At 38.8% G+C, this 21385-nt stretch overlaps 1 protein-coding gene across 4 annotated transcripts in view; it reads left to right on the top strand.

The window, feature by feature from the left end:
• Positions 1-21385, top strand: part of LOC101171037 (interleukin-1 receptor accessory protein-like 1-B) — a 231567-nt gene that overhangs the window by 146692 nt on the left and 63490 nt on the right. For all 4 annotated transcript variants that reach the window (XM_023950643.1, XM_023950644.1, XM_023950645.1 and 1 more), the window contains exon 6: positions 14906-14980. In XM_023950643.1, the coding sequence (XP_023806411.1) occupies positions 14906-14980 (75 nt within the window). The remainder of the gene's footprint in view (positions 1-14905; positions 14981-21385) is intronic.

Here is a 21385-nt window from a genome sequence, read left to right on the forward strand (position 1 = left end):
TCTTATTTCTCCCCAGAGAAATTTACTTTCCAGTTTGCATCTTCTTTTTTCAATGTTTTGCAACACAAGTAATTGTTGATGAATCATTTTTTTTCCCTTTTTTTTTACATTTTGATTCCCATTTAGATAGAAAACTTGATTTAGGAAAAATAACTGGGAAATGTGTAGCTGAAAAAGAAAAAAAAAACTGCTCTCTAAGTGCTTGTTCGAGTAAATGCTTGTGTGTAAAAATATCTGTACAAAGACAGCATTGGCAAAAACCCGGTCAACTTTATTTACCAAATTGCATCTGTCAAACTGGAAAAAAAGTATGTGCAATTACCTTTACCCTTAGGCATAAACCTGAAATAATGTAGCACACGGGGTGATTTTTTTTCTTTCTTTCTTTTAAGTGAAGCAGAATTATGATCATTGTTTTCACATCTGTTTTTTCCAAATTGAAAAGAAGTGCACAAACCAGAACAACTTAACGAAAAAAAGTCTGTGGAGGATTAGATAAGGGCTAATATAGATCCACACATGCTCATTAAAGCTGACAATTGTTGTGTCTTCCCTCATTCACCAGTTTCCAATGTCACATTGTAATCTTTGGAGTTTCCTTCGTGTACAGTGCGCTCCTCTCTTCCATTTCTCTTGCGGTCTTTTTTCCCCTTAGGTTCTGGCTGCTGTGCTGTTGGCATCTTCAGCTATCAGCCCCCTGTAACTCATCTCATATGCTTACAGGCTGATCAGTTACCAAATGTTTGCTGTAGAGCCTCCGATCTTACGGCCATGTCACACAGCCACTTCGTACATTTGCACATATTGCACGGATGAAAATTGGTCATACCCCTTGTCCTATCTTAGATGACCCCACCCTTACATTGACGTGTTCTCCCTACCATGACAAAGGTGGATAAAGGTGGAAAGATTTCATGTAATCCATGGACACCAGTGAAGATCACAAATCATTGAAGAAAAAAGGTTCAGAGCACTGTCTAGTGGGTCTTCATAACCCAACTCCCAACGTTAAAGTGCCTAGGATAGCACAAGGGTTACATGTGGAAAAAGGGAGAATTGTGGTCTTTACGTGAAATTGTCAAAGATGTATCACAAATGAACCACGTTAAATCACGAAAGAAATGCAAAGAAACCGTGCAGAGAACATGTAAACCTGCGCTTCAGTGTATTTCTTTACTTTGACATTCAGGGCATGGTGCAGAAATCACATCATGTCAGTACCATGCACCTCTGTGGATCCTCGCAATGCTTTGTTTTAATTAAAAAAGTCGGATTCCCCTGGTCTGCACCAGTGATAAGTTAGCTGCTATAAGTGCCAGTCGAAGCAGCCCGCCGAGAAGAGAGTGCCCTGGTGGGAGCCGCAGTTGGGAAGATCTAGTAGAAGTTGCATTGGCGCCTGTCATACCCCGACCCATCCTAAGACCCGCCTTCTGTGGGAGAGAGCTGACCCCCCGCCCGGGGGGCAGGACACCCTGTATAGACTGTGCGCCGATTTATAAACCCGTCACACAATACGCCAATCGTGCATTAACCGTGCGCTGTTTATAAGCAGATTATCAATGATATGTGTGTCAATTACGTAACCTGAACGTGATCTGTGCATTGTATACGTGATATCGTAAGATTAGCATCATTATTGCGTATAAACTATGTCAAATATGCATAAACTGCGTAGTTTTTAACTAAACTGAAAATTTTGAATGGCTCAAAACTGAAGACAAGTTAAGACCCATCGGCTGAAACTCTCGAGGGACATCTGCGCACATCCACGAATGCGAGCTCAAGAAACACTTGTGAATTACATATATCACATGTGTATCACAAAAGACCGGGCGACAGTGGCTCAGGTGGTTGAGCGGGTCGTCCAATGATCGAAGGGTTGGCGGTTCGATCCCCGCTCCCACCAGCCAAAATGTCGTTGTGTCCTTGGGCAAGACACTTCACCCTCCTTGCCTCCAGTGTGGCTCCACTGGTGTGTGAATGTGCATGAATGATCCCGGTGATGGTCAGAGGGGCCGTAGGCGCGAAATGGCAGCCACGCCTCTGTCAGTCTGCCCCAGGGCAGCTGTGGCTACAACCATAGCTTACCGTCACCAAGTATGAATGAGGAGTGAATGAATAATGGACACAATGTAAGCGCTTTGGGTGTCTTGAAAAGCGCAGATAAATCCAATCCATTATTATTATTATTATAAATACGCAACACGTACAAAGATGTCTCATCCGTGCTCCTGTACCTGACCGTGTACCTCGTGTACCTCGAAGCTCGTCTGCTGAACTTTAAATATGTAGTTGAAGAATTAAATAAGTAAATTTTTCTCTCTGAGTTCTGGTAAATCGCCTGTCCGTCCTGGGGGAGGATCCCTCCTTCATGTGGGCACCCCTGAGGTTTCTTCCTTATTTTCCGGAATCCGTTTTTTTTTACCGCGAAGGGGGGGTCTAAGGGCAGGGATGTCCAGTTTAGTTTAGTCTGTGTTACGTCCCTCTTCAGAGAGGAGGGAGAAATGTGTAACATAAAGAAAATTATGATAACCGGGTGGGGTTAAAGTTGGCCACACAGCCGTTTATTCAGTGACAAATAACACTCATAGGGGACTAAAAGAGAAATAATCAACTCAACACCAAAGGTGCAATAAACAATGGGATAACTTAAATTCTCAGGCTTTAAAGCAAGGCGCCAAATTACTCAAAATGCAAACAAAAGACCACAAGAGTAAATGTAACAAAAGGACAAAACCAGAATCAAACTAAGGGGGAAACCAGGAGCTTCTCAAGCTAAGGCCAGGCAGACAGCAGGGGCAGGCTGAAGAACGAATTCCCACTCAGGAATGCAGCCGCCACTGGAGCAGGGGATCCTCTGAGCTTTTAAGCTTCCCTCCAAGCCAGGCGATAGGTAGCAGCCTCAATCAGCTCTGCAGAGGGGCGGAGTCAGCAGCTGTGCAGGAGCTGGACTTCTACAGGAGCTGAGAACACATATGCATACACACATGCACACACGAGACAAGCAGACAACTACCAGGGGTCGTAACAGTCTGTTTGTGAGTTAAATTTAGTATTTTCTTATTGAATTCTATGCATCTATGATCATTTTGATTTTATGTTTTACTTTTCAATGTCAATTACCGATACAGAGCCCATTGAGACAACCTTTAGTATTTTATCACCACAAACAGTGTGTATGTTGTGGATGAAAGATGTCACATATATTGGTTCAGCAGCTCCCTTGTCTTTTCATTTCTTCACTACCCTTCATTGCTTCGATGAATATTTACATGAAGAAAACATTGATTTTTTGCTGGGTTTTCCCCTTTTAAAACTGTTTGGTGGTCTGGGAGAAGAAAAACCAAAAAGTTTTCCTTTCCTCTGTGTTTTTACTAGAAGCTAATGATAACCTGGGTGGACCCTTTAGTTTATCACGCTCCAGCCCTTGTTTTACCAATCAAATTCATTTAGCAAACATGCCTCTTCAGACAGAGAAAAATGTTTGCTGGGAAAAAAAATAAAAAATGCAAATATATATATTTATATATATAACACAAGCACTGCCATCATAATATTTACCAGTCCTATGTTATCAACAGAAGCATGAATAAACTGAAAAGACACTCATTTGAAGTATTTATGCAATAAAGAAGGTCATCTCCCTCCTATGCGACATACATTAGAATTGGGCTCTTCTTTTCCTTATTCATTGTAAAAAAATTTGTTTTTAGACAACTTTCTTTATCATAGAGTATCTTTTTTTTTTACTGTGATCTTTTCCTTTTACTGCTGATCTGTCTTTTGAAAGAAAAAAATCACATGCGGCATAAGTCACTACTGAGCAAAAGTTGTAGCCCTGGCCAAACTGCAAGAGAAAGCAACTTATATTTTCCCATGAGAATGGAAATGAGATCTAAACTTTTGGCCAAACCCTTGACTTTGATTCCTCAACAGAAATCCAGAAGTGTCAACAATCCAGACAGGTTCCTGGGACCAAACTTGTTTCCTGCTGAAAAGGCAGATGTATAGCAGAGAAAGACAAGAACCATCAAAATGTGATCTGATTTCACTGTCCTCGTTGTTTTTTCTGCAGTAATTGCAGAGATCTCTCAAAAAGATGACTCCTTTATTTGCGGAGCAGCCCAGGTTGTTGTGGAGACGGTTCTAAGGGGGGTTGATGGAGCAGATGGTAGCGAGGTGACCCTGCAGGTTGCCTGTCTGTTCCTCTGTTACTGCATGTAAATCTCAGACCAAATGCAGGGAGCCCACTGGCACAAAAACTGTGTTTACACAACTGGACAGCCCCAATGCAAGATGATAAAAATAAAAATAAAAAAACATTTCACAGCATCTTCATGTGGGATTAAGCAGCGTTCACGCTGGTTTAAATGTACCAGGACTGTGTCAATCCTGTCTCTCAGCTCTGTATTCACCTGCCTTTGTGCTCTCCTGCAGATGACTGGGTCACTCATATATCGCCACTTCGGCTGAGGAACAGAATGGACACCAGGCCACTAGGGTTTCTGTCTGAATCACGCTCTGACATCACCTCTGATTAAGAGCTAATCCTCTGTCATTGGCTGTGCTGTAGGAGTAGCCAGTGGATGTTCTGATGGTCAGTAATCTGCCATGTCAGAAAAAGGCTTTTCTCTCCTCAAGTCAATTTATTTTTTTCTTGTGAGCACCATTCTCAGAATCTACATTTTTGCTTTTTAATCCTCTGGCTTTTGTTACCTGAAGCAAATAGGAAGGTGTTTGTAAATGTGCCGTGCACTGCTGTCAGTCCGTGCATGTGTGTGTCCACATTGGCAGCCGGAGCCACTGACCTGCATTATTGAACACCTGAACGGAGGAACAGAGTAATGGAATCGTTCCACTTTCTGAAGCCTTCAAGTTGGAGCTCATATTACCCAAGATGCATCCTGCAGCTTGTCGGGAGAGGCAACACCTACAGGTTAAATAAAGGCTGACAACAACATGTAATTAAATTAATGACTTACTTCGAAAGACAAAAAGAAGTGCATGATGGGAAACACTATGGGAGAGTGACAAATAGATAAAAAGATGAACCTGAAAGGGTCTCACTTCTTCTGAAGGTGAAATAAAACAGTCGGTCTGTGGCACAATGAGAGAGGTTAGCAACAGAGGAAAGGAAAACTAAGAGAGAAAGATGTTTAGTTCACAAAAGGCACAAAATACAGTTATTCATCCAGAATAAGGGTCAGGTTGGTGCGTGGGCACAGTACAGGCATTACATTCGATTCCTTTGAATCACTGTCCTTTCATCTCCTTTTTATTGCGTCTTGGGTCGGATTCACACCTGAACTGTTTTATCTGGACCAGTCTTTGTTTCGCCAGACAGCCTGTTTTGTTTGGAGGTGTTACAAAGCTCTTTTGAACAAATAAAAGAATTATCGTCCTCCTGACAGAAACAATCTCGGTTCTCTGCAACTTCAAGATGGATAAACCATCAAACCAAAGAGAGGAAGTAAAACAGGAAGAAAATGAGAAAGTATTTCAAGTAAATATAAAAATGCAAGTAATGTACAAAAAAATATAGAATTGTCAATGCAGGCTAACGTGGAGTAGTAGGGATGACTACATTTTATATTCTAGCATATTGGTCTTGTGGGGTTTTCAACTTTGACCCTTTTTTTTATTCTTAATTTTTAAAGTAGACTTCCTTCTTCCTTATAAGCTGAATATTCTCCTGCAGCTTCCGTCACACTTGACTGCTATGACAGTGATGATTATGAGTTGCTGTAGGTTGACCCCAAATGCGATGGCACCCACTCGACCCCTAAATTCTTTCCATGTTTTGGTTTCTTTAATGACCTCCTGGATGAATGAACGTCATTTTATTGGAGTTTTTTTTTCTTGCTTTTCTTGCTTGAAAGTGTTCCAGCTTCTCTCTGCATGTAAATAAATGCTTTAATTTGAAATGATTTGAGCCTTTTCAGATAATTCTATTACTCTCTTTGTTCTTAGAGTTACTTAGATGGCAGCATGATGTTTTATGTCGGGATCATTGAACAAACTGTTATGTTAGACAGCTTCCTTAAAAGGCTGTTTTGGCTGTATAGGTCTGGCAACAACAAGGTCTGATTGTGGTAAAAGAAAATACGCTTTAGCATGGAGGCAACTGCTTTATTACATAGGCCAAACATTTTTGGAATCACATTTTGTCTACTCTTTACCGATGTGTTATAATAAGCATTAATAGTTTTAAAAAAAATACAGAAAGTGATAAAGGTGCTGTATTCTTCAGAATATAAATTGCGTTTTTTTGGTTTTTTTTTTTTGCAGTTTGGCCAGAGGTGTTATTTAAACATGTTTTTTTTTTAAATGAATAGCAGCAACCACTAGAGGGCACTGTAAGTATGTGTAGCAGTATTTGCTACTGATGGTGATGCAGAAGAAGAAACGCTGCTTAGTCTTACGCCGGGCTTGGCGGAGTTGTTTGAAAAGTGACACAGAGGATGAAGAACTCAACAGCACCGATTGGTCAATCTTCTCTCCTGTTCCTGTCAGTGTGAAGGAAAAAATGAACTCGAAACAATAATGAAGCTGGAATCTGCCTTCTACTCAAAAGGTCTGTTTATTCCGGAAAAAAGAAAGCCTCCACTCAGTCAAGAAAGAAAAAGCCCCCGTTTCTCCACTCACCAGCTTTTTATAGTCACGAAGACATGACATTCAGCACATTGCTCGAACCTTCTTCTTTTCTTCCCATTATAACAAAACAATAAATGCCTTGGCATATCTCATCTCATCCCTTCATATCTTTTTCTGGAAACCATGTTAAAAACGCACGGCGGAAACTTGGCAGGACATTTTGCTTTTTGCTTATTCTTTACTGGAAAGAGTGATCAAACTAGGAATTCATTATAGAGGTCACTGTAAGTTTGTATCCTCAGATGTTCCTGTAGGCTCTCTAAGTTAGAAAGGGAAACCATCTAATCTCAACATGGACAACTCTAAGAGTCCTGCAGACTCTGAAGGACCTCCGTCTCCTCAGCCTCTCCTGCGATCTCCAGTTGCATCTTCATCAGCATTGTGTTGTTGCCAAGCGACAACAGCTGATCGTGGAAACGATGCAACTGTAGAGCGCTTCAGAGCTAGAAGTGGTGGAAAATTGTTCCAGAAAGTTGTAGCAGGCATGCCACTTCACTTCAAAAACAGACCAATAAAAGGAACCACAAAACCAAAACATAGAAACAAGTAAGCAAACATGGAGCTATCTATGTAGTTGGCAGCCTACCGAGGTGCCAATTGGAAAAAAAAGACTTTCAGAGAGGAAAGACATGATGTGTCCCTAAATATCTTACATATGTATTCTTAGTTCATCGTCTTTCATCTTATCTTATACTGCATTGTTATTTTTTCATCATTCTCCTTGTAGTGCTTACATTTACTTACAATAAATCTTAAATTTTACTTTACATGGTATTTTGGGAATGATCTGAGACATTGCACAATAAAACTTACTTAAGTTTTGTTTTCTCTAATTTGTATATAATTTTTCACATCTAGAGTTTTTAAAGCTCATAGCTTGTTCTGTGGTTTGAAAAGCTTCTACAACACCGTGTTTCATCGTTAATGGATATGACTATTAATAAGTTCTGTAGGATGAGCATAAAAAAGTTCCTTCCTGAAAGTGCTTGTGATTCTTCCATTGCTGTGTGTTTGAGAGAATGTTCACCACCTTGGCTTTGATGTTGAAACACTTGAGTATTGTTCGGTTCTCAGCACAGTGCAGCACAGCAGGGAGTGGGATATGTTTAAGGATAATTATAACTGCTTCCATTTTTTTTCTTTAAATGTCTTCAACCAGTCAATGCATAATAACTTTGATGTGGAAAATAGTCCACTATAGAAATGAGTTCCTAACACAAACTCATATAGGTATTTTTACTGTGCAATCAGGGATGAAATGAAGATATATTGAAGGTAATAAGGGCACATAATAGAACATTATTGCTAAAGTGTAAGAACAAATTTAGCACGGAAAATAACCAACATATATTTTCTTGTACCTTTGCGGCGAAAGAAAATGTCTTTCTCTTGCCTGTCATTTCTAACAACAATGTATTTTCAATACAAACAAACCTATAAATCATATCAGTTTATTTTATAAGACAAGAGGGTCAATAAAATTATCTTTTTAGAGAAGTATGTGCATGCTTGCATGTGTCATAAACGTGTTTTTTCAATTTTTTTGTAATAAATGCAACAGTTTGGCCAAACAGCAAAATTCTGTCCATCCGTCCATCTTCAGAACCTGCTGAATCCCTTTTGGGGTCATGGGGTCACCAAACCCTGTGTCAGCTGGTACACCCTAAAAAGGTCACCAGTTTGTTGCAGGGCAACACACTCACACACTCACACTCATGCTTAGGGGCAATTTAGAGATACCAATTAATCTGTGAAGCATGTTTTGGGACTGTGGGAGGAAACCAGGTTGCCAGGAGAAAACCCACACGTCCAGGGGGGGTGCATGCAAACTTCTAGTACCCAGCTGGTTTTCAAAGCAGGAGAAAGAAAGGGAAGCAAGAGTGCTATCCATTGTGCCATCACGCTGCCCAAAAAAAATAAATGTCATCATGCAAACATCTGTATTGTTGAAGAAAAATATTTAAATAGCTAAAAAAAACTGCCCAGAGACCAATGTTTCCAAGCTTTAACCTTAAATGAAACTGGACAGTCATGACAAATGTAAATACATGTAGACTGGCATCAGCACCCTGACCTGATTCCCTTTTTAATATCACTTCAAACCTGTTGTCAGCTTTGATCAGTGTCTTCACTAAACGTATATGTGGCTTTCCTAGATGCAGTGCTGTGGAAAGGACATGAGCATGAGTGACATTCCTGGTTAAAGTATTATGTTCCAGCTGATAAAAAAAACAGCAAATGTGTGAAAAAAAAATTATTCCTAAATACAGATTTGACAAAACAAAGAGAAAGGTTGTGAACAATTTCCAACACAAGGGGCTTTGCACAAATGCAACTTGGAGAAACACAGGGCAAAAGAAATATGACAAAAAGTAAGGAAGCAAAAGTAAATCCAACTAAACAGGTTTAAAATATAGAAACATCATTTGTGAAAAGATTATCTGAGAGCTATAAATTATTCTAACCAGGCTTTTCTTGGCTTGCTTATTATTTCAGTTCTCTTTCAGTTACTTAAGTTAACAAGCTAATGCGGTTTATCCATTTTCAATACTTCATGTAGTTGACAACCATAACTGGATCATTATTTATTTGAAGCTCCCTACCAGCTGGAATGCTTTGATCTGTATTGGAAGACAGTTGGGGCCACAATAAACAAGCATTGCATGTCTGTTCTATTTATAGAGAGGAGATAGTAATCAATAGCTAAGTAGGTAGTTTGTTTTAAATCTCATTTAAATCCCCAAAATCAAATTATATTGAACCTCAATGATTCAAAGTTGTTTTTGAGACATTACTATACTGTTGTTATCAATGTTTCCAAGAGAACACAAGACAGTTTTGGTGCCATTGCACTTCTAGTGATGCTGTTTAGTTGAAAGGACACCCATTGGCTCTGTTTGGTCAAAAAGCTTCAGATCTCGATTGGATGATCTCACATGAACTCAAGACTTTTGAACACCATAACGCACGTTTACCGGTACATAGACTTCTCATTGGAAGAGGTCTTTTCTGCGACTGGTGCTAACGCAGCTTTAGGGTTTTGTTGTTTGATCTAATTTAGTGCAGCATGCATCCTACTGCTCAATTTGGATTTTTAAAAACATTTTTTCTTACCTTTTATAGCAGATGCCAGTCTCCCAATTCCTCCTGCCATTTAAGAAGATTTCCACCCCTCCCTTGGGATTTGAGCAATGGCCAGGCCTGATCTGCGCATGACGTCCTAAAACTTACTAAAAGTACATTTTAAATCGTGTATTTTGTCTTTTAAGATTTACAAACCGAAGCAGGCCTTCTCAAAGAAATTTTCTGTTTTCATCATAGACTATGACTTTATGTTCAGTTGAACTTATCATAGTAAAAACTCTTGCATTAATGAATGAACTTGAATCTGCACATAAAATGCGATTGGAATGTATTCACTAAATGATTGATCTATAAAAGGATAAATTAAATTAAAAGTTAATTAATAAGCAGCAAATAGGTAAATAAGTTTCACTGAATGGAGATTTGATAAACTTTTATATATGTTGACTACCTATTAATAGATTATGGGCTGCCGGTTAAAAAATAAAAACGTAAGAGGTCAGTTTTGCAAGTCCAAGTCAAATTTCAAGTCGTTTTCCACAAATGTAGACCTAGGTAAAAAATATTTGAAGGTAAAAACATATTCTACAAAATATTCTATTCTAATTTGTCAATTTGACAATTTAAACCTGAGAGAAGCAGCAGGGATAAACTATATTGGTAAATGTTACACAAAAATAAAAACAGACATTATTTTTGACAAAAATGTTTTAGAGCTTAAAAATAAGGTACTTGTAAAAGGGAACATGGTTTGCAAGCCCCAGAGAGAAGAAATGAAATCAAGTCTCTGCATGTGAGACTAGAGTGTGGACCAAGGTCAAGACCTCGGAATGCAAAAACACAACACATATTAGGAAAAGTGTGATTCAAGCAGCATCAAACTCTTATTAGTTTAGCTATAAATTAGGTGAAAAGGGGGGAACTGAATGAAACCCATTCACCTAAGTGAATAAGTGTTAAGAAAAACCACATTTAAACTCAGTTTATTTTTGTAGTTTTCACCCACTTTACCAAACTGTGTTTTTTTTAGATGCTTGTTAATGCGAGACATACTTTCTTTCTTTGTGGGGAGAAGCTCATAATTTTCCCCATCATGAAAGCAGTCATTTGTTTACATTCCATAAAGAAATGGTTATCTGAATGGAAGTATAAGATACTAAAAGTGCCTCATGCCAAATTTCCCTTCTTTTCTATGCTCCGTGTTGTCTGTGCAGCCTCATATCTCTGCTCTCTTTACCACATCTGCTTATCCTCATTTGTTTGCCCAGCGCACCCATTGTGTAATTACCTATAGCAGTTTGATATGTAATTAAAATTGTATCAGTATCCATTGTAATTTGTACTGAGTGATTAACTAATAAAAGTGCAAACTGTTGTGCCTAAAAGCCCGTGACCGCCCCTCTCTCAGATATCAGGGAGCCTTACTGCCCCGATTTGCATACAAGCAGGTGCCGCCTCCCAGACATCTGATCCAGTTAAAAACGCAATCAAATCCTCTGAGACTGTGGCTCTTTACAAGATCAAGATCATCAAATAGTTCTTCGCACTGCAGCACAAGATGACTGTTTTCCAATTGATGACAGACACCAGATTAAAAAAAAAACTTTCAAACAACTCATTAAAGGGCCCCTCGTTTTAAAGACTCAAAAGAGTCTCATTAAGAGTGTTGAGCTCCTAAAAGGTCCGAACAACCTAACTGCTAAAAATCACCTGTAAAGTACGTCGGAATAATAATAAAATGCTGGGTGTGGTTGTTCTGGTTTAAGCATGACTAACAGATGTAACTAATTGCTCTATGGGGTTCAAAACAACTCAAAAGAGATGTGCTGAAGTCATGAAAGTATCCTTTTATTTTTCAGATTCCCCAAAACCTCTTTTGATTAAAAAGCTAGATGTTCTGAACTTTCATCAGCTTTGATGTTTGCACAAAAACACTGCAGTAGGAGGTTTTTGGCGAGTGCTTCTACGGTCAAACAGCAGTTACACTTTAAACTTCATGATGAAGCAGTTGAAAGTTTATTTTTTTAGAGGAAATGAATCGTAGTTTTTTGTTTGGAAGTCAGACAGAAAACGAGTTTAGTGAGAAGTTAATACCTGGCTTGGCTGTTTTGGGCCAGCTGGGAAATAGTGGAGGTTTAATGAGTCTGATTTTGCGGGTTTGGGGGCTTTTTAGGACTATGCAGGCTTCCAGTTTAGTGGATGTGGTTTTAGGAAGAAACTTTTCATTCCAGTTTGAATGTACACAAAGCAAAGTCTCTAGAGATGTGGGTTTATTGGTTTTTTTTTCTTGACTGTCCTGCACATAATTCTTCTTTTCAAGTTAAGAAAGCTAAAGATCCTGCGTTTGTCCATATGTTAATTGTTTTTAAAGTGGAAGTGGATTTCATTCTAAAATGGATTGTTTTCTGAAAAAAAAGTGACTTATTTACTGAGATGAAGTTTAAAGACCCACTCTTGTGAAAATTGTGTTTTTGGTGTTTTAATATAGAGCATATATCATGCTAGCTATTCTAAGCCTTTCAGAGTAAACTACATCCATAATAATTTATTACTTTTGGCACACTAGAGGAAAATTTTTTCTATAATGAGCTATTTCACCAGCTAATTTTCCTATCCGAAAATAAGATGACTTGATCTCTGAGGCAACGCCTTTCGCTCTTTGTGGGTGCCGCCCATACCTTGATGTCAACCGAGATCTGACCTCTGCAGCGTATTTGCATTTCGCCCACAAAAACAGGCAACATCCAAAATGTAGCAAAAATTGATGTGCAAATTGTGGATACAAAATGAAAGCGTTCTTGCTGATCATCGCCAACGTGAATGGAGCTTTGGGGTTGTTTATAGTGAGGAATTAACATTATGATGCAATTAAAAGCTCAAAAAGTTGATTTTGCCTGATTTAGGCTCTTTAACGTGTTCTTGTAGCATTTTTCAGATGAAGGAGGACATATATAAATAAAATTCAGCTAAAAAAACTTAATTTCTGAATATTTCTTTATTCAAAATGTTCTGAATCAGGATCAGGCGAAAAGATTTTTACTATTTGTTACCTAGAAATTACGCTTGGCAGGCCACAGGCTCCTGCTCTGTTTTACAATAGAGAGGGGGGGGGGGGGGGGCTCCGCATCAACGGTCCCGCCCACAACTCAGAGGCGAGTTTCAAATGAACTTCTGCCGCTCTGCAGAAACTATGTCCTAGAAAAAGACATATTTTTTTATTACGGCTAAAAATGGCGTAATAATAAATAAAAGACCAAAGGGAATGCATTATAAATAGATTAAAAGATGATCGGGTGTGATTTAAAAAAAATTTGATTCAGAAATTCATCAGGCTTGACATTCACTGTATACAGAATTATTGTCATTTGGGCATCGCCTGCCCTCACTTTTACTAGGAAACGCTCAGTCTGTGATAGCCCTTCTGACATTTAACACCAAAACAGATTCAATAGTGGCATGTTGTTTGTATTGCAAGGATAGAAGTCAATTTGATTAAGTGAATTATCTAAAAATGGGTTGGCTTTTTCTACAGTTAATGCCTTAGTCACAACTGCCCTTACGGGTGGATACGGGCTGTCTGCGAGCGAAAACCTGTCTGGGGCTCGCAGAAAATTTTAAGATCATATAGACTGCTTGGTGAGCTCGTAGAGCAAAAACTACGGCTTTTGACGATTGGTCGTAATGAACACTTAAACAACACGTAAGCTTAAGTAAGGGTGAAGTAGGAGAGACTCAGGCATGTTGCATGTTCCTTATGGGCAGCCTGGCTGTTTGAATTTAGGAAATTAGACCATCAGAGTGCAGTTTGTGTAGACATCCTACAACCCATCATACAAGCCATTCTACGGACACTTGTGTATCACCTGCACAAGCCGTGCATGCAGCATTTGCACGCCATCAGTAAGGATCCCTTACAGCTAGGGATGGGTACCGAGCCCCGGTATTGAACGAGCCCCAGGGCAGCACAAAATCCTCCGGCGGCCGCGTCGCGAATGAATACAATTCATAATTACAACGCTGTATTCTTTATTAAAAAAATAATAGTAACAACTAACTACTAACTATCTAACTAATGAGCTGTATAGGTGTTGTAGAATGAGTGTGTATGTGTGTCACCACCTTGCGTGTATTAAAGGGAGGAGCGTGTGCCGCGCGAGAGTGAGTGAGAGCGTGCACAAGTGTGTTGGGGGTGTGCGTTTGTGTTCCTAGAAGCGCTTGAAGTTTGAACACAGGACTCGCAGAAAAAGTAAATTATTAGCAAAGATGAATGTGTTTATTATAGTTCAAATCACCCACCATGTGCAGAACTTTAAAAAAGAAAAAAAAAGAGGAACGTGCGGGTTTCTGCAATCTACCTGCATACTCCACCATGTTGCCCTATGCAACCATGTTTCTATTTTAGAGTGAAGAGTTTATTTAATTTGTTTTATATTTACATCATGACAGCAACATGTCAAAACATTACTGTTTGTTTTTCTTTAAATAACTTCTTTTTTCATGCATTTTACTTTTCAAGTTGGAAAAATGTATAAAGTAAAATGTTTTGTTAAAAAACAATGTTGTTCCATAATGAGGAAATAAAAACACTTTATGTTCTTCATTTGTTATTTATTTATTTATTTTTCATCCACAAAAAGTATCGATAAGAGTATCGTTAAAATACAGGATCGATAAGCTGTATCAATAAGATTTGTAGTACCGTTAAAACCTTAACGATACCCATTCCTACTTACAGCACCTTAATAATGACTGGGGTGAGGCATAAGGGCACCATATGACAGCATCAACCATTTGTTATAAGTGCGTGTAACTTACATTATCCTTACAAATACTTCACAATACACTTACCACATGCACAACAATGGTACTTTCCTATTTCCTTGCCATCTCTTAAGGTGGCCACACAAGACTTAAAGGAATCACAAGACACACCTGGGCTCCCTTTAAGATGCAATTGCACCTGTCTATCACCCTTCACGGGCCCGGTCAATGCGCAGTACCCAAACTGGTCGATCCCCGTATGGGTGCATGTGACTAAGGCAAAAGATGAAAACCCAATGAGGAAACCCAAAAATGACTGCTTGATAAATCCTGACTTTTCTTCTTCTAAAGACATTTTCTCTGTTTTACTTGAAATATTCAAAAACGTGTCTCCTTTCCGTTCTAGCCCCTGTGACCGACAAGCCGCCGAAGATCCTGTTTCCCACGGAAAACAAGATTAACACCATAGAGCTGCATCTAGGTAAGATCATCATGGGATTTCCTCCAGCTGCTGTCAGTTCTGTCTGAGTTGTTTGAAATAGCAACTAGAGAATGACAGGAAATGGATGACTTTACAAATCCTTTCCAGCACACCTCCAGGCGTTGAATACAGATCGATGATGACATGTTTGTTTGTTGGAGAGATAGCAAAGGATAAACAACTGCAGAAGTGGTTTTAGTATATGCAAATGATGGGTGCTAATGTCCCTTAGGCTGTTTTGTCAACAATAGAGAGCCCATATGGTGCCAGGCTTCCACTTGCTGGCTCGCCACATTGAACGGCAGTCGCTTTCCATCGCTGTTGTTTGTCTTTTCTGACGTGGGGTCACAATGGGACGACCATGTGGGCATGAGACTATATGAGAGTGGTTTGTTTGTTTTTCTGTGACAGCATATTGCTTGATTTCTGGGCACAGTCCGTTGTCCACATGGTGCTTATCCGTTCTGTGAATGGCTAATGTGTCTGTCATGGTGAAGCCGATCAGACAAGACTGAGAGGTCTAGAGAAGGACTGGAAGAGTTTGTGACAGAAAGAGAATAGTGGAGACAAAGGCAAAGGTGGTGCAATAATTCACAGAGCGCTTGCCTTTTGTTTTCTATCTGATGCTACTGGAATGCAGGTAGTTCATTTAAAATGCCTCCACGGCTGGCTGATCAAGTGTGAAAAATTGCTGCTGTTGATAAACTGACAGTCTGAGCCTCACATGTCAGCCTACTCACAGCAATGCATGAACAGGTTACACAATAGGCCCTTAAGCTATTTGTGTCGTTTGTCTAAATCCTGATTCCGTGGAGATTTCAGGAAAAGCTGGCTTCTCTTTTGAAACTCTTTCACAGTTGTTTCTCAAAATCTTTCTGCTCGCTCTTCCTTTAGTTTGTATTGTGTTGATCTGATGTTGTGTTTAGCTTCAACCTCTGTTTTATGTGTGTGTGTGTGTGTGTATGTGTTGAGAAGGACTCAAAGGTTCGTATACAGATGACTTTGCAGATTCAGAAAAGAAAAATATTTGGACACAGAAAGTGAAAGAAATGTGTTAATAAAAAAGTGAACCAAGACATATTAAGGCAAATGCTCCGTACACACGGACATGAGGGGTGCGTTCAAGAACACGCTGCATGTGGGTTTTTGAATGCATCTTTGGCTTATAGTGTTCAAACTGGTCAGTCGCTAACCGATACTGGCGATCAAATCGCTTTCACAGACACACATTAGCTGACCAAAGTCTATCTTTGTTAAGGTTGAGGCGATTTTAAGGCATTGTTTGTATGAACTAAAGACTGAAAAGTCTAAAAAATGGAGATGTCGTCATTGCATCATATTTTTCACTGATGCTGAAGTACTCTTAAGACAGGGGTGCTCACACTTTTTTGGCATGTGAGCTACTTTTGAGTCGACAATGTCTTGAAGATTTACCTATGTGCGCGTGTGTGTGCATTTATTTGTGTGGATATCTGTCATCAGAAAGCGACTTTCTGATGTGTTGAAATTCGCTTTCAACACATCAGAAAGCGACTTTCTGATGACAGACATAATTTGCGCTCAGTGAATTTAAACACGCATGTGCAGTGACGTGTGTATCAGAGGATGTCCGATTGGCCGTTCTGCATGTCAATCAAACCCCGTACTTCTCTGTGAGGATTTTGATACGCTTACAGATTTTTTTAAAGTACATTTTTCTTTTTTTGGTCATTTATCTTTGCTGGCCTGCGATCAACCCTCATGTCCTTGAAGATCGACCGATCGATCGCAATCGACGTAATAAGCACCCTGTCTTAGGAGGTCTATCTCCGTTTATTTTCAGACAGAAAGTTATATAAACCGCTAGCTAAAAATTCCTGCTGTGGACCTTTACTTTTTTGGGTGTAGACCAGAGCTGCACGATACTTGAGATGTGCAATGTTAATAATCAATACTGCGATGACGATATGACTTGCGGTACGTGAATAATTAGCAAAACAATAAAAAACTAATACAAAATTTCAATTTCACTGCAACAGTTTCCTTCAAAGTCCCACTCCAATCATCTTTTGATCAATTGTAAAAGTATTCCCAGAAGTGCCGTTTTACGCCAAAATCCCAAAACCTGTGGGGGTTTTTTGTAGGAATTTTTCTGCAAAGCAGCAGTAGTTCATTAGAAATTTGTGAATTTTTTATTTACTATGCAGGCCTGGTGTAGACATAATTTGGGGACAATTATTGGGGACACTTATTACTCGCACAAGGTTGTGGATTTGACAAAACTGTTACGGAAAAAAAGCAACCATTCTAATGGGCTGCTTGGCATATGGTCTACATTGACAAGTCAAATCTGAAGAGTTATCCCATAAAGACATGCTGCACAAGAGTTTGGCACTTCTATCAGTCAGAGTTACTGGCAAGCCGGACTAGGGGAGATTCTGGAAGATTGTGTTGTCATACAGTCAGCTCCTACACACATCTAACAAGGCCTAAATCAGTGAGACACCAAGGTAAACACTTTGTAGATAAGCTCCATTTTGTGTCTCCATTAGTTGTTCCTTCCTCCAGACAAACATTTTTCTTTTATTTAGCTATGTTTGTTCCATATCTTACTTTCTTACACTTGTTAAGCCATGGCTAAAGATGAGGGAATGGACAAAATTAAGACACGGGATCTAGTGAAGGCTGGTGGATAGGTAGTAAAATCAGAGCCGTAAGCAGGGAGATAAATCTGCAACCCTGCCAGGAAACCCAGCTTCAGTTTATCTCCTATGCTGTTGCAACCAGTGCATGTTTCAAATAGCATCCATCTTAGATAGTGTTACACAGCAACTGAGCCAGCAGACATAAATTACTTATGTCGCATAAAGCCTTACAGAAGACACTCAGCAGGGATGCAATGGATGAACGGGCAAAGACGATGATGCAAAAACTTTGCCACACTGTGCACAACAGAAACTGAAAGTGGAGACGAGAAAGTGAGGAGTCAGGCTGGTCATATTAGAGGACCGAAAGGTGGCAGATAGTTAAGAAATAAAGACATTGGGAAGGTTTAATTTTTCACTGACCTTCTGTTCTGAGGTCTGCTTGCTTTGCCGTAGAGTCCTATTCTGCTCCAGGGCCAAAAATCCTACATTTACAGGTTCCATCATTAAAGACCATGCTCATTAAACTCCAGAGCCACCAGTGAAACACTGTACGAGGGCTGTTGTTATGACATAAATCTGCCTAAGGGCTTCAGAAAAAATCAGGAATATTACAACAATGTCATACAACTTGACATTTTACATCTTTCATATGGTTTATACCAGGCGTTTCATAAAGAATTTGTGAGCTTGTTGGAGTTTGCCGTCTTCCTTTCAGCCACGGTTTTGTCAAATTATCTGGTCCTACAGTAGCAAGGTGGTCAAGTCCGCCACTTCCATCACAGGCGGAGAATCCACGGTTTCTCCATTACTGGACAAAGTTTCCACCTGAAGACTTACAGTATAACTGACAAAGCTATAAATGTGTAAAATATGCAAAAAGACGCACATGTGAACCGGCCAAGTATATGACTGAAGCACTTCCACCCCCAGCAAGGTGTGCATGAAAGATTTAGCTGACTTTGAACATTTCATCTGCTTCTCCTCTTGATCAAACACAGACATTTGCAGCCTGTGTTATTCAGCTGAATAGGTCACACACTGGCTTGCAGTGCAGTCCCCTCAGTCATTGGATAACTGTAAATGATCTGAAGGGAGCTCAGTGTCCCCCTACACCTCCATATGGGTGCACTCTTCTGGAAAGAAATTAGACTATAATTTTGCAGAGCGAGGGCCAAAAACAGAGAAGGGGGCATGATCTTTGATGATACTTGTTGCAGACTCTCCCACGTTTTTTTTTTTGTGATAAAAAATAATTCACAACATAATTAGGGTAAGCATAGCAGATTTCCCATGATCATGTGTAATAAATGGTTTCATCTAAGTGCAATGATCAGTTGGTTGAGAATAGAAGTTAGCCAATGTTTTATGTGATCAAGCCTGCTGAGCAACTGGCCGAGAAATCCATGGAGACCATGTTTTCCCTCTAAACCTTTTTTTGTGTGTATGTATGCAAATTAGTGGTTGGTGTTTGGCCTTTGTAAATTGTATTTGTTAGTAGCTTAAATAAAGTTGTGGATCATATGCAGCAACACAGTTAACAGTGCTAGAGTTGTCTTACATTTATGGACAAAGGGGACAAACGCAACTACAAAACCAAATCTCAATCTCTTGTCTAAAGTTTCAAACCGGCTCAAATAAAGTGACTTAATGCAAAGCTCTATGGAACAGAAAATGTCCAACAGTTCACCTAAAAAACATAATTTGTCTAATCTGACATGGATTACATATGCACGCTGCAGCTGTTAGATGATATTAATTTCCGTAAATCTATATTTTGAAGACAGTTTATATTTAAAGTGACAAATCAAATATACTGTATGTATTCAATTGCTAAAGATTACTACAGTTTTAGCTCTTGATCTGATCAATGTTGATTAACAGTAAATTCGATCAAAGTTAATCGAGGTGACAAAATATTCTGAAATTGTCCTAAAAGTAACTTTGGGTAACACTGAAGAATAGGGTCCCTTTATGTAATAATAGTTAGCGCATTGTTACACATTTTGATTAGATAATCAATTAGGTATTTTCATTATTATTAAGCTCTGCTAAGCATATACTTTTTAAGCAGGGACCGTAATTTTGGACTGTAAGTCACACTTTTGGGAGTGTAAGTCACACTTTTGGGAGACATTTATTTAATAGAATACAGGAACAAGAACGCACATTTCATAGTGAAAAAAAAATAAGAGAATCGATAGCAATACTAGACTGAATATACTGTATGCACTCTTAACTACCATAACACTACAATGCTTAATTAGCCTCATAAGACATAAGGGATCTAGTATATGATCTAGTGTACAATTATTCATATAACCATAGTATAAAGAACATGCTAACAGGTCAACTAAACTCTTTCTATCACTTCAAATCACTAAATCAATTGAATTCTTCATCCTCTGTTTCGCTTTTAAACAATTCCACCAAGCCTGGTGTACAACTGAGCGGCGCTTCTTCTTTTGCTGTCAGTAGCTAATTCTGATTAACACACCTACAGTGGCCTCTAGTGGTGGTTGCTATTTATTTAAAAAAAATCATGTGTAAGTTGCATCTGAGTATGAGCCGCACCCCTGGGCAAACTATTTGAAAATGTGGTAACTAGTAGAATGTATTACTAAACTTTACTTTATGCATTCCTAAGCATTAAATAATGATGATTTCGCTTTATATATGCATTACGCATCAATTACTATTTTATTTAATATTCTATTAAATCCCTAATTATGTCCCAGGTAATCATATGGTTGGGACATATGATACTTATCAATAGGCAATAGGTAAAAGCTTGTAAAAGATTCACTGTCCATGCTTAAAATCAACTAATTCAGTCACTTTCTAATGCTGTATTGTATATGTCATCAAGGAGCTCTTACCTGACTTCAAAAATAAGATATAACTTATACCCATCCCTAAATCTAACTGAAATAGGGAGTTTGCCGTGCAGGGGATTATTAATTTGTTTATTGATCACTTGATCTAGCAGCCATTTTCTGTTATAAGGAGTTTTGGAAATGCATAGCACCTTTTTCTTTTCTTTTGAGAAATACCTCATTGGTTGAGGCACATTTAAGCTTTTTTTTAATAGATATTTTGTTGTGGGAACGAGACAATGTTGGGTGTTGAATAAATATTTCTTAATTTATCAAAAGAAAAGCACTTGGAATTTGCATGGATAAAAGAAATTTGTATGCTTTAAAAAACATTTTGTATGATTTAATTCATGTAAAAGTTGTATAAGTATTCAGAAATGTATCTTTTTTTTAAGTCATACGCTTTCAAAAAAAATATGATGCATTTTATCTGTTACAGTCTTTGGGTACATGCTAGGATATAACATCTTGCGACGTGTATCATGATATGTTTTGTATCGCCTTGCCAATATACGTCCTTTTAACCTTTGCAGCCTCAGTCAGGATTCAAACTACAACATAATAGATCTGAATCTTAATCTTAAAAATGTCTGTGGGCAAAAGTGAAACAATCATGTTCTGCACTTGTAGGTCAAATGCAACAACAATAAAGTAATTAGAGGCTAATGTTTTCTGCAAATGTTCAATTGTTTAAACAAACTGCACTAACTCTCCAAGATTCAGTAACTAAAGCAGCTCATTTCCTTATCTTATTAAAATTTTATCTTACATCCTCTTTTCTCTTCACCTGATGACCTTTGCTGATTGGCTTAAAACTTTATGTAATTCATACATGTCATTAATATGTCATCAGAATATGACGCCTGCACCTCCTACCTTCACCACATTGACACACATGATTTCAT

This window comes from Oryzias latipes, chromosome 21 (genome assembly GCF_002234675.1).
Source record: "Oryzias latipes chromosome 21, ASM223467v1".
In the NCBI taxonomy this organism is placed as follows: Eukaryota; Metazoa; Chordata; class Actinopteri; order Beloniformes; family Adrianichthyidae; genus Oryzias; species Oryzias latipes.